The sequence below is a fragment of the Heloderma suspectum genome, chromosome 2 (genome assembly GCF_057233095.1).
Source record: "Heloderma suspectum isolate Gila_16-S chromosome 2, 16-S_ref, whole genome shotgun sequence".
NCBI lineage: Eukaryota > Metazoa > Chordata > Lepidosauria > Squamata > Helodermatidae > Heloderma > Heloderma suspectum.
The window spans coordinates 398,541,952-398,556,152 of NC_139459.1; the positions used below are offsets into that span (position 1 = coordinate 398,541,952).

Genomic DNA, 14,201 nt, shown 5'->3' on the forward strand with positions numbered 1-14,201 from the left:
AGTAAACTCTTTTGCAGCTGGCTGTTGGCCACCCCTAAGAATACAGTGTGAACCCGTTCTGGGTTCTGTTTCTTGGCCATGTTAAATCTTGCACGGAAAGTGGGTTGAACAGTGTGGAACTGGCTTCCATTATGAAGACTCAGAAAAGGCTCTGTTGTTTCAGAAATCTTCATTTCATTAATTTAGTACATTTCTTCTCTGCCCCTTACCCAAAACTCTCAGTGTGGTATTTTTTTTCCCAGTGTTCTATCATTACAAAGCCTGAAAATTTCATTTGTCATAACATTAAGACTCTTTGTTCTATGGATGTGAAGTACGGCACAGGTTATTACCAATGGGGAGAGCAATCCTATAGCCACTAGACACTGTCCAGAGGGTCATAGGATTTTTCACCATGGCCCCTCCCCCTCCCCCTTGTAGCTTATGTGGAGAGATCCACAGTAGCTGTCTCTCCATGCTCATAAAATGGAGTGCAGAGAGGGTGAACAGGGGGCATTCCCGGGGAAGGGGCAGAAGACCAGAGAAGCTCCTTTACACTGCTTTGTATGGGGTCTCAAGGCCTGTTCCTGCCCCCTTTCCAAGGCCCTGGCAGAATGCAGGGCAGGTGGGCTACAGAGGAGAGGATCCTCTCTGTGTTCTGCCTGACCTCCACAACACAGTTGCCAGCCTATGACTTCAGAGGCTGGCGACTATCTCCATAGGATTGCACCCTAAGGGGTATCATCTGGCCGGATTTCTGAAATATCCAATGAAGAATTGAAATATGGCTGTGAAACAAATCAAACCACCAGTCTCTTCCCTTCCCTTCCCTTCCCTTCCCTTCCCTTCCCTTCCCTTCCCTTCCCTTCCCTTCCCTTCCCTTCCCTCTCTCTCTCTCTCTCTCTCTCTCTCTTTCTTTTTGCCAGATCACTTATGCGTTTGTTTCTCATGTTCTGAGTGATAAAACTGACTTTCCTTTTTTCTACCGGATGGTCCCTGAAGAAGGAAACCAGTACCTGGGAATTGCCAGACTGCTTCTGCATTTCAGATGGACATGGATTGGCCTTGTTGCTCCAGAGACTGAGAATGGAGAGAGGGTCATGAGGACCTTGACACCTGAGCTCATCAGGAATGGTGTTTGTGTATGTTTCTCAGAAAGCATCTCTGGATTAAGTACAAGGGAACTGCAGTTCAAGTATGCTTCATTCAGCAAGTGGACACAAGTCAATGTATTTGTTTACTGTGCAGAGACTAGTTCTTTCTTAAATGGAATAGGCATTATGCATGACATAGTTGAAATGTTGACAGGATCCACTGTAGGGAAAGTCTGGATCATCACAGCTTTGTGGGACATCACCTCGGAATTGATGTTTAATTATATGACTTTCCAACACATGCGTGGTTTGTTTTCCTTCTTTATCCAGACAAATACAAGGGCAAAGCATGATAATTTACAAGATTTATTCTTTTCCATCAAAATGTTTTTGGAGAAAGCATTTAAGTGTTCCTATTCAAAGCATGCATTGTCTGTGAAAGGCTGGATACGATGCACAGAGAAAGAGAAACTGGAGGTCCTACCTCAAGACGAAATGGAGAGAATCCTGTCCCTAGACAGCTCTCGCATTTACAACAGTATTCAGGCTGTGGCCCATGCCTTAGATGCTGCTTATTTGTCAAGATCCAAGAAGATGGTGGTGGAGGGTGGAGACAGGCTGGGTGTTCAAAGGGTACAGCCATGGCAGGTATTCTCTGTTCCACCACAGATGTCTCCGTTGAACATGATGATAGTTTTACAGTTCCAGAATTATTGTCTTGTATTTCTAACATGACCCTATAAGAAAAGGAGGTGTAATGTTGCATATTTGTAGGGCAAGGGCAGTTGTGATTCACCTTGTGCTTTGCACCCTCACTTTAGTTTCTGTGGACACAGCCTGTCTAATGATGGCCCCATGATTGGTGCAACTCTTCTGTTTCTGCAGGGGTCCATTCCCATGCTCTGCCACTGGAATAAAACACCCTGTCTGTGCTCCACACACACATTCTCACAAAATAACAAATGAGTAGGAAACACTCCAGATGCATCTTAGATTTTATCCACTGATTTCACTTTCTCCGAAGTGAGATAACATATTCTTGATGAGGGAAATCAGGCCCACCAAGTTTGCTGTTACTGTTCCAAAACTACATACAGAGATAGGATCTTCCATCTATCCTAACTGAATTTCTGTCTGTGTTTCTGGAATCTAACTGGTCCCCTCCTTTTGATACCCCCCATGACTCAAGGCTAACAGTTCATTGTTGCTCAAACAGCAGTACCTTACTCTCTTCAGTAGAATTCAAGGTGTCTTCCCAGCTTCTATCAACATCAGCAGTTATTCCTCTGCCTAATCCCAAACAGCTCATACAAAGAAGGCAGAATCATCTTTCCCAGTTGAATTCATACCTGCATATCCTGGAGGCTACAACTTCATTGTTGCTCTAACCACTGCACTTCACTCCCTTCAGTATATAGCAAGGCTAACACTTCATTATTGCTCTAGCCACTGTGCCTTACTCCCTTCAGGAGATCTCAAGAAGGCCCCCCAGATCTTATCAAATTCTGTTTGGTGGGCTGTGGGGGGTGGGTTGAACCTGCTGAGAAATCAGAGTTTGAGGACAGTCCTCCTCATGCACTAGTTTACCAGCATTATCAGTACAGCTCCCACCACCATCCCGCCATTCCAAGCAGATTCACACACATATCCCAACCAGCAGACCAAACAGAATCATCTTGTCTTTCTCCTTCTCTGCCGCTAATAATATCAGGTAAATGGCAGTCCTCCCCTCCCCACATTGTAAATCAGCTGTGAGGGAGAGGGAGAGAGTGCCCTACGGAGCATGATGCCCAGGCATATAGAAGAAGAAGATGAAGAAGATGAAGATGACAAAGAAGGGGACAACGGGGACGACACAGACGATGGAGAAGAAGGAGAAGGAGAAGGAGAAGGAGAAGGAGAAGGAGAAGATTGTTTTAAAGACTATATGAAACGGAAGTTTTAAAAGTATATACAGTTAGGGCCAGAAACATTGGAACAAGGATAACTGTTTTGGCAGTTGGCCTCTGTACACCACCACACTGAAGCTGAAAGGAAACACACCCAGAAGGAAGCAAAGTCAGGACTTTCAGCTGTAATTCAAGGGGTTTGACAAAAGTGGGGCACTAGCCATTCAGGAAGGACAGCCAATGGCATACGCACACACCCATCGTTGGAGGCTCATAAGTAATGGAACAAACCAACATCATTTCAAACTGAAGGATCGCCTTTAATACTGGGATGAAAATCCTTTGCAGTCAATGACTGCCTGAAGTCTGGGACCCATGGACATGACCAGATGCTGAGTTTTCTTCCTCAAGATGCTTTGCCAGGCCTTTACTGCAGCTGCCTTCAGCTACTGCTTGTTTGTGGGTCTTTCTGCCTTCAGTCTTGTCTTCAGTAAGTGAAAAACGTGCTCTATTGGGTTGAGATCAGGTGACTGACTTGGCCATTGAAGAACATCCCACTTCTTTGCCTTGAGAAACTCTTGGGTAGCTTTTGCTGTATGTTTTGGGTCATTCTCCATCTGCAATATGAAGCGGCATCCTATCAGTTTGGCAGCATTTGGCTGAATCTGAGCAGAAAGTATAGCCCTATACACTTCAGAATTCATCCTGATGCTTTTATCAGCAGTCAGGTCATGAATAAACACCAGTGACCTGGTTCCATTGGCAGCCATACATGCCCATGCCATAACACTGCCTCCACCATGTTTGACAGATGATGTGATATGCTTTGGATCATGAGCTGTTCCTTTCCTTCTCCATACTTTTCTCTTCCCATCATTCCAGTACAAGTTAATCTTGGTCTCATCAGTCCAAAGAATCTTATTCCAGAACTGGGCAGGCTTTTTTAGGTGTTTGGTGGCAAAGGCTAATCTGGCCTGTCTGTTCTTGAGCGTTACCAGTGGTTTGCACCTTGTTGTGAAGCCTCTGTATTTACATTCATAAAGCCGTCTCTTGACTGTAGATGTTGACAATGACGTGCCTACCTCCGCAAGGGTGTTCTTGACCTGGCTAGATGTTATGAAAGTGTTGCTTGTCACCATGAGCAGAATTCTGTGGTCATCCACTTTAGTTGTCTTCCGTAGTCTTCCAGGCCTTTTGCTGTTGCTGAGCTTGCCCGTTAATTCCTTCTTTTTCAGGATGTTCCAAATTGTTGTATTGGCCACTCCCACTATTTTTGCTATCTCTCTGATGGGTTTATTTTGTTTCCTCAGCCTAATGATGGCTTCCTTCACTCACATGGACACTCTTTGGACCTCATGTTGGGGGCTCCAGTGAACGGCTACCAAATGCAAATGTAACACTCAGAACCTCCACCAGGCCTTTTATCTGCTTGATTGGTCATGGGGTACCCAGGAAACAGGCCACACCCGGCCATGCAGCTGCTTGTCAGCCATTCGTTCCATTACTTATGAGCCACCAATGATGGGGGTATGTGTATGCCACTGGCTGTCCTTCCTGAATGGTTAGTGCCCCACTTTTGTCAAACCCCTTGAATTACAGCTGGAAGTCCTGACTTCGCTCCCATCTGGGTGTGTTTCCTTTCAACTTCAATGTGGTGGTGTACAGAGGCCAACTGCCCTGACAGTTATCCTTGTTCCAATATTTCTGGCCCTGACTGTATATCAACTCACCAATGCCAATGCATGGTGAACAGAAAGCCCTCATTGTTTCAGGTGAAAACCCTCTGGTCTCTTCAGGCAAAATGACAGCAAAATGGTTGCCAATGTGTTTTTTTCAAAGTCATTTCTGACAGAGGGAAGTTTTCCCTTCACCCTTTGGAATTGTTGCTGCTTTTTCTCCCAAAAGATTCCATAAATCACACTGAAATGTTCAGGGTGCACAGTGAAGACTTCTGTCTGGCACCTGGAAATTTCAGAAAGATTAATCAAACCATTTGATTTCAGAAAGGATAGAACAACTCACCTCCTCTCATCATCCAGCAGGGTGGAATGCTCCATTTACAAATGGGCCATAACCGAACTGTGACTGCTGTGACAGTTATAATTGACAGGACAATCATAGGTATGTCCACTCAGAAGCAGCCCACTTGTGTTCAAAGACACTCCCAGGAAATTGTGTGTGGAATCGCAGCCTTAATTACACAACTGATCCTTTGGTGCCTGTGTATGGTGCCCAAAATGTGCCCCATAAAGTGGCCAGCCTCCAATTGCCTTTGGGAAAGGCCAGGACCAGACTGCAGAACCAGCTGGTGCTTGCTGTATGGGGGCCAGGTGAGTGTGGGGAGCATCCAGTAGGGTGCCTGTGTCAGGGTGCTGCCTCCTCTTCATTCTGCCTGCTTGGTTGTCAAGGACAGCTGCCCAGGCAGCAGTGGGAGGAGGCACAGGGCACACCCCAGCATGGTCCAGCCACGAGCCACCTCTTGCTCACTAGCAAGAAGTGGCTAGTAGATGGGGCACTGCCTCCTCTTCCTCCTGCTTTGTCCAAGCTGTTCCTGGCTGCTTGCCAAGCTCCAGGGTGCTCGTTGGCTGGGCCCGCCAGTTCCCTGGAGTTTTGCGAGCTTGGGCCGGGGGGGCATGGGGGATTTCACCAGCCTCCCAGAATACGTCAGGCACTCGCAACATCCCTAGTAGTGATGGCCACCAACTTGGGTGGCTTTGAAAGGGGGTTGGACAAATTCCTGGAGGAGAAGACTACCAATGGCTACTAGACCTGATGGACATGTGCTACCTCTAGTACCACAGGCAGTGAGCTTATGTACATCAGTTGCTGAGGAACATGGGTGGGAGGGTGCTATTGTGCTCATGCCCTGCTTATGGGTTCCTGGTCGACAGCTGGTTGGCCGCGGTGTGAACAGAACGCTGGACTAGATGGACCCTTGGTCTGGTCAAGCATGCCTCTTCTTATGTTCTTATGTCTCATGACTTCAATTTCCCAACATGCTGAAGTCAACAAATGGCATCAGGGATGAAATGAGGTCCCCTGGTATTTTAAGAACACACACACAAAGCCACTTGAGTATGGAACCAATCCTCAGCCATAGGAGATTCCAGCAGAGAAATTGGCACAATCCGTTTCTCTTGTACTAACCGTTAGTGTTTTCTCTGTCATTCTAGCTTCATCCCTTCTTGAGGAACCCCCAATTTTACAATACTTCTATCATGGACGGAGTTTATTTGGATGAGAACAGAGAACTGGCAGCTGATTTTGACATCGTGAACTGGGTGGTGTTTCCCAATAAGTCTGTCATTAGAGATACATTTGGGAGTATAGAAAGACGGGGATCTAAAGGCCTCAAGTTTGCCATTGACCAGGATGCAGTTGTGTGGTCCAAATGGATCAACCAGGTGAGCAAACTCATTCCTTTCATTTTACTATGTTTAATGACCATTTCTTAATCTATCTCAAACATATGTAACAGACTCCAGTCAGCTTTGCTAATCTGGTGCCCTGAAATGTTTTCGATGGCAACTTCAACTCTCCCCATAGGACATGTTGGCAGGAGATTAGGGTATATTCAGTGAAACACATCTGGAGATATTTTTTGCACTGAAAGGCTGCTCTGGGTAGGGAAACCACCCAGAGAGCTTCAGCTATTGGGCAGGATAGGAATGAAATGTAATGAAATGAAATGAAATGAAATGAAATGAAAGAATGACTGAATGACTGACTGACTGACTGACTGAATAAATAAATAAATAAATAATGGCTTCTCTAAGTAGGGCAGCCTTTGACTACCTGTCAAGTCCAACTAGCAGCAGTTTTTCAAGATCCGAGAACAATGAATCTTGCCCAGCTCTGCTACCTAGCTGTGCTCCAGAAGGATTGTCTTCAAACACAAACTGCAGGTTTTCTTGTTCAGTCATTCAGTCGTGTCCGACTCTTCATGACCCTGTGGACCATAGCACGCCAGGCCTTCCTGTCCTCCGCTCTCTCACGGAGTGTGCTCAAGTTCATATTCATTGAATCAGTGATGCTATCTAGCCATCTCATCCTCTGCCATCCCCTTCTCCTTTTGCCTTCAGTCTTTCCCAGCAACAGGGTCTTTTCCAGAGAGTGTTCTCTTCGCATTAGGTGGCCAAAATATTTGAGCTTCAACTTCAGTATCTGTCCTTCCAATGAGCACTCAGGGTTGATTTCCTTTAGGACTGACTGATTTGACCTCCTTGCAGTCCAGGGGACTCGTAAGGGTCTTCTCCAGCACCACAGTTCAAAAGCATCAATTCTTCGGCGCTCAGCCTTCCTTATACTCCAGCTCTCACAGACATACGTTACTACTGGGAAAACCATAGCTTTGATTAGACGGACCTTTGTCGGCAAGGTGATGTCTCTGCTTCTTACTATGCTGTCTAGGTTTGCCATAGCTTTCCTCCCAAGGAGCAAGCGTCTTTTAATTTCATGGCTACAGTCACCGTCTGTGGTGATCTTAGAGCCCAAGAAAGTAAAATCTGTCACTGCTTCCATTTCTTCCCCTCCTATACACCAGGAAGTGATGGGGCCAGATGCCATGATCTTAGTTTTATTAATGTTGAGTTTCAAACCAGCTTTTGCACTCTCCTCTTACACCCTCAGCAAGAGGCTCTTGAGATCCTCTTCTCTTTCTGCCATTAGGGTGGTATCATCTACGTATCTGAGGTTGTTGATCAACCTCCCAGCAATCTTAATTCTGACCTGTGATTCATCCAACCTGGCGTTTCTCATGATGTACTCTGCATATAAGTTAAATAAGCAGGTGACAATATGCAGCCTTGTCGTACTCCTTTCCCAATTTTGAACCACTCGGTTGTTCCATCTCTGGTTCTTACTGTTGCTTCTTGGCCCTCATACAGGTTTCTCAGGAGACAGGTAAGGTGGTCTGGTACTCCCATCTCTTTCAGAATTTGCCACAGTTTGTTGTGATCCACACAATCAAAGGCTTTAGCGTAGTCAATGAAGCAGAAATATACATTTTTTCTGAAATTCTCTTGCTTTCTCCATGATCCAGCGAATGTTGGCGATTTGATCTCTAGTTCCTCTGCCTCTTCGAAACCCAGCTTGTACTTCTGGTAGTTCTCGGTTTGCATACTCCTGAAGCCTAGCTTGTAGGATTTTGAGCATCACCTTGCTGGCATGTGAAATGAGTGCAATTGTACGGTAGTTTGAACACTCTTTGGTGTTGCCCTTCTTTGGAACTGGAATGTAAACTGAACTTTTCCAGTCTTGTGGCCACTCTTGAGTGTTCCAATTTTGTTGGCATATTGAGTGCAGCACTTTAACAGCATCATCTTTTAGGATATTAAATAGCTCAGCTGGAATACTGTCATCTCTGCTAGCTTTGTTGTACGTAATGATTCCTAAGGCTACTTGACTTCACTCTCTAGGATGCCTGGCTAAAGTTCAGTGACCGCACTATCATGGCTATCAGGGACATTCAGATCTTTCCTGTATAGTTCTTCTGTGTATTCTTTCCACCTCTTCTGAATCTCCTCTGCTTCTGTTAGGTCCCTGCCTACTTTGTCCTTTATCATGCCTATCTTTGCACAAAACATTCCCTTGTGATCTCTGAGTTTCTTGAAGAGATCTCTAGTCTTTCCTATTCAATGGGAAAATATTTTTTTCCTTGATTTCTTTGCATTGTTCATTTAAGAAGGCCTTCTTGTCTCCCCTTGCTATTCTCTGGAACTCTGCATTCAGTTGGATATATCTTCCCCCTTCTCCCTTGCTTTTCACTTCCCTTCCTTCCTCAGCTACTTGTCAAGCCTCATCAGACAGCCACTTTGCTTTCTTGCATTTCTTTTTCTTTGGGATGGATTGAGTTGCTGCCTCCTGAACAATGTTACAGACCTCCATCCGTAGTTCCTCAGACACTCTGTCTATCAGGTCTAATCCCTTAAATCTATTCCTCACCTCCACTGTATATTCATAAGGGATTTGATTTAGGTAAGACCTGAATGGTTTAGTGGTTTTCCCTACGTTCTTCAAATTAAGCAGCAATTTTGCAACAAGCAGCTCATGATCTGAGCCACAGTCAGCTCCATGTCTTGTTTTTACTGACTGTATGGAGCTTCTCCATCTTTGCCTGCAAAGGACATAATCAATCTGATTTCGATATTGACCATTTGGTGATGTCCATGTGTAGAGTCACCTCTTGTGCTTTTGGAAAAGAGTGTTTGCTATGATTAGTGTGTTCTCTTGGCAAAACTCTATTAGCCTTTTTCCTGCTTCATTTTGTACACCAAGGCCATGCTTGCCTGTTATCCCAGTGATTTCTTGACTTCCTACTTTAGCATTCCAATCCCCTATGATGAAAAGGACTATTTTTTTTGGTGTTAGTTCTAGAAGGTGTTGTAGGTCTTCATAGAACCGATCAACTTCGGCTTCTTCTGCCTCAGTGGTTGGGGCATAGACTTGAATTGCTGTGATGTTCAATGGTTTGCCTTGGATTCGTACTGAGATCATTCTATCGTTTTTGAGATTGTACCCCACTATTGCTTTTCCCACCCTTTTGTTGACTATGATTGCTACTCCATTTCTTCTAAGGGATTCTTGCCCACAGTAGTAGATGTAATGGTCTCCTGAATTAAACTTGCCCATGATTGTCCATTTTATTTCACTGATTCCCAAGTTGTCAATGTTCAATCTTGCCATCTCATGTTTGACCACCTCCAGCTTACCTTGATTCATTGATTTACATTCCAGGTTCCTAAACAAGATTGTTCTTTACAGCATCGGACTTTCTTTTCACCACCAGACACATCCACAGCTGAGTGTCCTTTCGGCTTTGGCCCAGCTGCTTCACTCTTTCTGGCACTACTTGGAAATTCCCTCTGTTCTTCCCCAGTAGTATATTGGACACCTTCCGACCTGAGGGGCTCATCTTCTGGTGTCATATCTTTTAGCCTTGTGATATGTTATTATTATTATTATTATTACTGCATTTATATCCCGCCTTTATTCCTCTTGCAAGGAACCCAAGGCGGCTTACATTATCCTCCTCCTCTCCATTTTATCCTCACAACAACAACCCTGTGAGGTAGGTTGGGCTGAGAGTGTGTGACTGGCCCAAGGTCACCCAGTGAGCTTCCATGGCCGAGTGGGGACTAGAACCCGGGTCTCCCGACTCCCAATCCAACTCTCTTGCCACTACACCACACTGGCACAATGCTCCATTGTGTTTTTTTCCCCAGGAATGCTGGAGTGGGTTGCCATTTCCTTCTCCAGTGGACCTCTTTTTGTCACAACTCTCTGCCATGACCTGTCCATCTTGGGTGACCCTGCACGGCATAGCTTATGGTTTCACTGAGTTACGCAAGCCCCTTTGCCACAACAAAGCAGTGATCCATGAAGGGGAAACTGTAGGTTACCAAGCACTTAAATAATTTATCCATGTATATGCCACCACCAGTGTCCCTGGCACTTTGCATACTGTAGGAGGACAGGTCCCTGCCCCAAGGTGCTTCCAATTTAAAATGTAATACAAGCAAAAAAGCAGAGGAAGGGGAGGCCCTGGGGTGGTAAACCAGGAAGAAACATATGGTTGTTTCAGTTGCATGTGCTCAGAGATACTTATGGGTTTCAAGTTAAACCCTAGAGGTCCTTTCCAATACTCTGTGTCATATCTGTAGATATATTAGCTCTAAATATTTTCCTTGACTTTCCTTTTTTTTTTTTGCTTAGCCTCTACCTCACTCTAGGTGTGTTGAAAGCTGTCGCCCTGGATTCGTCAAGGTAGTTCAGGAAGGAAGGCCAATCTGCTGCTATGACTGTATTCCCTGTGCAGAAGGGACCATCTCCACTCAGGAAGGTCGGTGTTTCTCGAGAAAAATGCTGCCTTGACAACTTGACCTCTACTAGGCATTATCTACTCCCTTTTTAAATTTTATTTTAAAGCTGTCTGAGTTGGTGGCCATCACTACATCTTCTGGTAACAAATTCCATAGTTTATGCACTGTGACTTATTCCCCCTCCCCGATTGTGCAAACCCAGTCACTTTGTCAAGAAGCACTTTCTTTATCTGTCCAGAATCTACCATCAATCAGCTTCATGAGATGACCCCAGGCTCTAGTATTATGAAAGAGGGAGGGGGAAAAAAAAGTGTCCCTATTCACTTTCTCTGCAAAATGCATAATTTTGAACTCTTATTTCATGCCTCCCCTAAGCTAAACAGTCCCAGATGCTGTAACCTTTCCTCAAAGGGGAGTTGCTCCAGCCCCTTGATCATTTCAGTTGCTCTTTTCTGCACTTTTTTTTAAAAAACTCAACCATATCCTGTTTAGGTGTTCTTTATACTCAGTGAGCTGGGCTCCGTAGCAACCTGCATCCTTACATAGCTTTAGTTAGATTGCCCCAACTGCTGCAGAAGCCAATCAACTACTGGCTCATCTAATTCTCTCCATTAGCTTCAGTGACTGGAAGTCTAAGTCAGTTGCCCCCCCTCCCCCTGGAGTGGCAACTGTCTATTCAGGGGAGAGGACAATAATCCATGTGTCATTGGATGTGATCAGTCACTACAGGGTTAATTCACCCGGTGATGATGTGGACCTGGTCAATAGGTAAGTGATTGAGGAAAGGATGCAGTTTGAGCTCCCCTGGGAATGCTGAGTCATTGAGCTTGGTTCAGTGTGTTCTTCTCCCCACTCTGTTTTGCTTTTCTTGTTTTTTTAAACTAAATGAAGAGGTGATCTCTCAACTTGGATGAAGTCTATTTCTGAACTTTAGTTTATGACATCCTCTATAAGACCTCAGACCTGAACCTACACTGAACCCAAACTCAAACTAGCCTATACATTTGGGAGGAAGGGTTGTTTTTTGTTTAATAAGCAGACTCTTCCACTAGCTGGACTTACACACTTAGCCCTGTTCCAAATACGGATGGACAGACCTCCCGGAGTCCATCCCATGCGGTGCTTGCCGAACCCCCAGCGCTCAGGCATTCACTCCCTAGTCGAGCACCATTTCCCACTCAAATGGCTGCTCGTACTTTTCTGTAAGATTCCCGTCTGTGCAAATGGGGGCCTTAAAGGGGCAATGTCTGCAATATTACAGGCATCTATGCCGACCCAGGCAAGCAATGGGCTCATGGACTTGTGCTCAGGGGCGGGGGGAGCTGGTGATTTTTCCCCAAGCTTTGAGCCCCAACTGGGCATCTGCACCATCCCTAGTTCCAAACTTGGATTTAGTCTGAGTAGAGGGTTTTGGTTCTCTTGAAACCATTCTTTTGGAAAAGGGTGTCAAGTGTTCTAAGTTCCTGCTCTATTTCCCTCCTGGGATTTGGCTCCCACCTGTAAGTTTGTAAATGGTTACCCTACTGGGATTAGTTCCATTTGCTATGCCTTTGTTCTAGCTTCAGCTGAAGATTTATGAGTTTAAATGTGTTTAAATATGTAGTTTAAATACAAACAAACACAAATACATGTGTTTAATGTAGTTTAAATGTGTTAAAAACATAGCTGAGTGAATTTAATAAATATAGCATTTACCTTCTCCTGGTATGGGGTGCTTAGCTTGGAAAACAGATGTAGCTGGTTCTTGGAGGATTCTGCCAAATCTCCCTCCATCTGCATCCCCACCGTTCTCTCCAATCACACTTCAGAGATAACAGTGGGGATTTCTCCAGAGGGTGGGTTTTGGACCCCAAAGCCTGCACCTTGCAAGAATGCATGGAGGAATTGCTGGTTGGTTGGCAAATCTTCACAGGCCAGTTTAGGCTGGGTACTGGACGGTCAGTCCCCATCTGTGGGTACAATACGTATCTAAAATGGGAGAATGAGGACCAGTAGGTTTGGGCTGTGATCTGCATGAAATTAATGTGTGCTGTTGTTGGTCACACCAGAAAAATATCATTGCTAATATTTAAAACACAAGAGATTGCTTCAGCGATTGAGCAGTATAGAAATGTAGTAGACAGATAGGTAGATGATTGATAGATAGATGAGACAGACAGACAGACAGACAGACAGACATGGACATGACAGAGATGTTACTCTTGTTCTTTCCAGATTCAGATTATTGCATCAAGTGTCCAGATGATCAGCACCCAAACAAAGACCGAGATCAATGTATCCCCAAGGTTATAGTTTTCTTGTCCTATGAAGAACATTTGGGTATCATCCTGGCTTCCGTTGCTCTGTTCTTGTCCATAACCACAGGCTTTGTGTTAGGAATCTTCATTAAATTCCGAGAAACTCCAGTAGTCAAAGCCAACAACCGGGACCTTTCCTACATTCTCCTCATCTCACTTCTACTTTCTTTTTTGTCCTCCTTTCTGTTCATTGGCCAGCCAAGGAAAGCTACTTGCCTCCTCCGACAAACAGCCTTCAGCATCATCTTCTCATTTGCTGTCTCTTCTCTGTTAGCCAAAACATTCACTGTGGTGCTGGCCTTCCTGGCAACAAAGCCAGGGAACAGGATGAGGAACTTGCTGGGAAAGGGTTTGGCAAACTCTGTTGTCCTTTCCTGCTCCAGTGTCCAAGTTGTCATCTGCACCATCTGGCTGGGCATCTCTCCCCCATTCCCAGATTCTGACATGCACTCCCAGCCTGGACAGATCATCCTGCAATGCAATGAAGGTTCTGTTACTATGTTTTATACAGCCCTTGGCTACATGGGCTTCCTGGCTGCCATCTGCTTTACAGTGGCTTTCCTAGCCAAGAGGCTGCCTGGGGCCTTCAATGAAGCCAAGCTGATCACCTTCAGCATGCTGGTCTTTTGCAGTGTTTGGGTGTCATTTGTGCCCACCTACCTGAGCACAAAGGGGAAATACATGGTAGCTGTGCAGGTCTTCTCTATCTTGGCCTCCAGTGCTGCATTACTATGCTGCATCTTTTTCCCCAAGTTCAACATTATTGTACTGAGACCTAATCTGAATACAAAGGAGCATCTTGTGATGAAAACCAAAGCATAAAATTGTTTCATATTGTGACCAAACATACCAATTTTCTGCCATTTGTGAGCTTGTATTCTTTGCTTTTCAAAAGAGGCTTAATTTCATTCTCGGAAAAGCATGGAATATTTATTTAATTTAATTAATTTGCCATTTTAATCCTGTTAACCAAGTTTTATGTTTTAACTGTCTTATTCTTGTTTTTAATGGTCTTTGTTCTTAACTTGTTTTGAGATTTTGTCAATGTAAAACACATTGGCAGTCCTGTTTGTGGCTGAAAGGTGGTATAAAATGTTTCTATAAATAAATTAACAAATAAAT

The 14,201-nt window shown here is 44.8% G+C and overlaps 1 protein-coding gene across 1 annotated transcript; it reads left to right on the top strand.

Annotated features, from left to right (window-relative positions):
- Nucleotides 1-1,568: 1,568 nt before the first annotated feature.
- Nucleotides 1,569-13,901, top strand: LOC146356603 (vomeronasal type-2 receptor 26-like). Its single transcript, XM_084830217.1, has 3 exons — nt 1,569-1,706; nt 10,676-10,802; nt 12,997-13,901. Exons 1-3 carry the CDS (start codon nt 1,569-1,571, stop codon nt 13,899-13,901), a joined length of 1,170 nt encoding a protein of 389 aa, XP_084686343.1.
- Nucleotides 13,902-14,201: the final 300 nt, after the last annotated feature.

Coding starts and splice junctions, on each gene's coding strand:
- LOC146356603 (XM_084830217.1), top strand. CDS start 1,569: ATGGAGAGAATCCTGTCCCTAGACAGCTCTCGCATTTACAACAGTATT. Junction 1,707..10,675: donor ACAGGCTGGGTGTTCAAAGG/GTACAGCCATGG, acceptor TTTTTTGCTTAG/CCTCTACCTCACTCTAGGTG. Junction 10,803..12,996: donor GACCATCTCCACTCAGGAAG/GTCGGTGTTTCT, acceptor TGTTCTTTCCAG/ATTCAGATTATTGCATCAAG.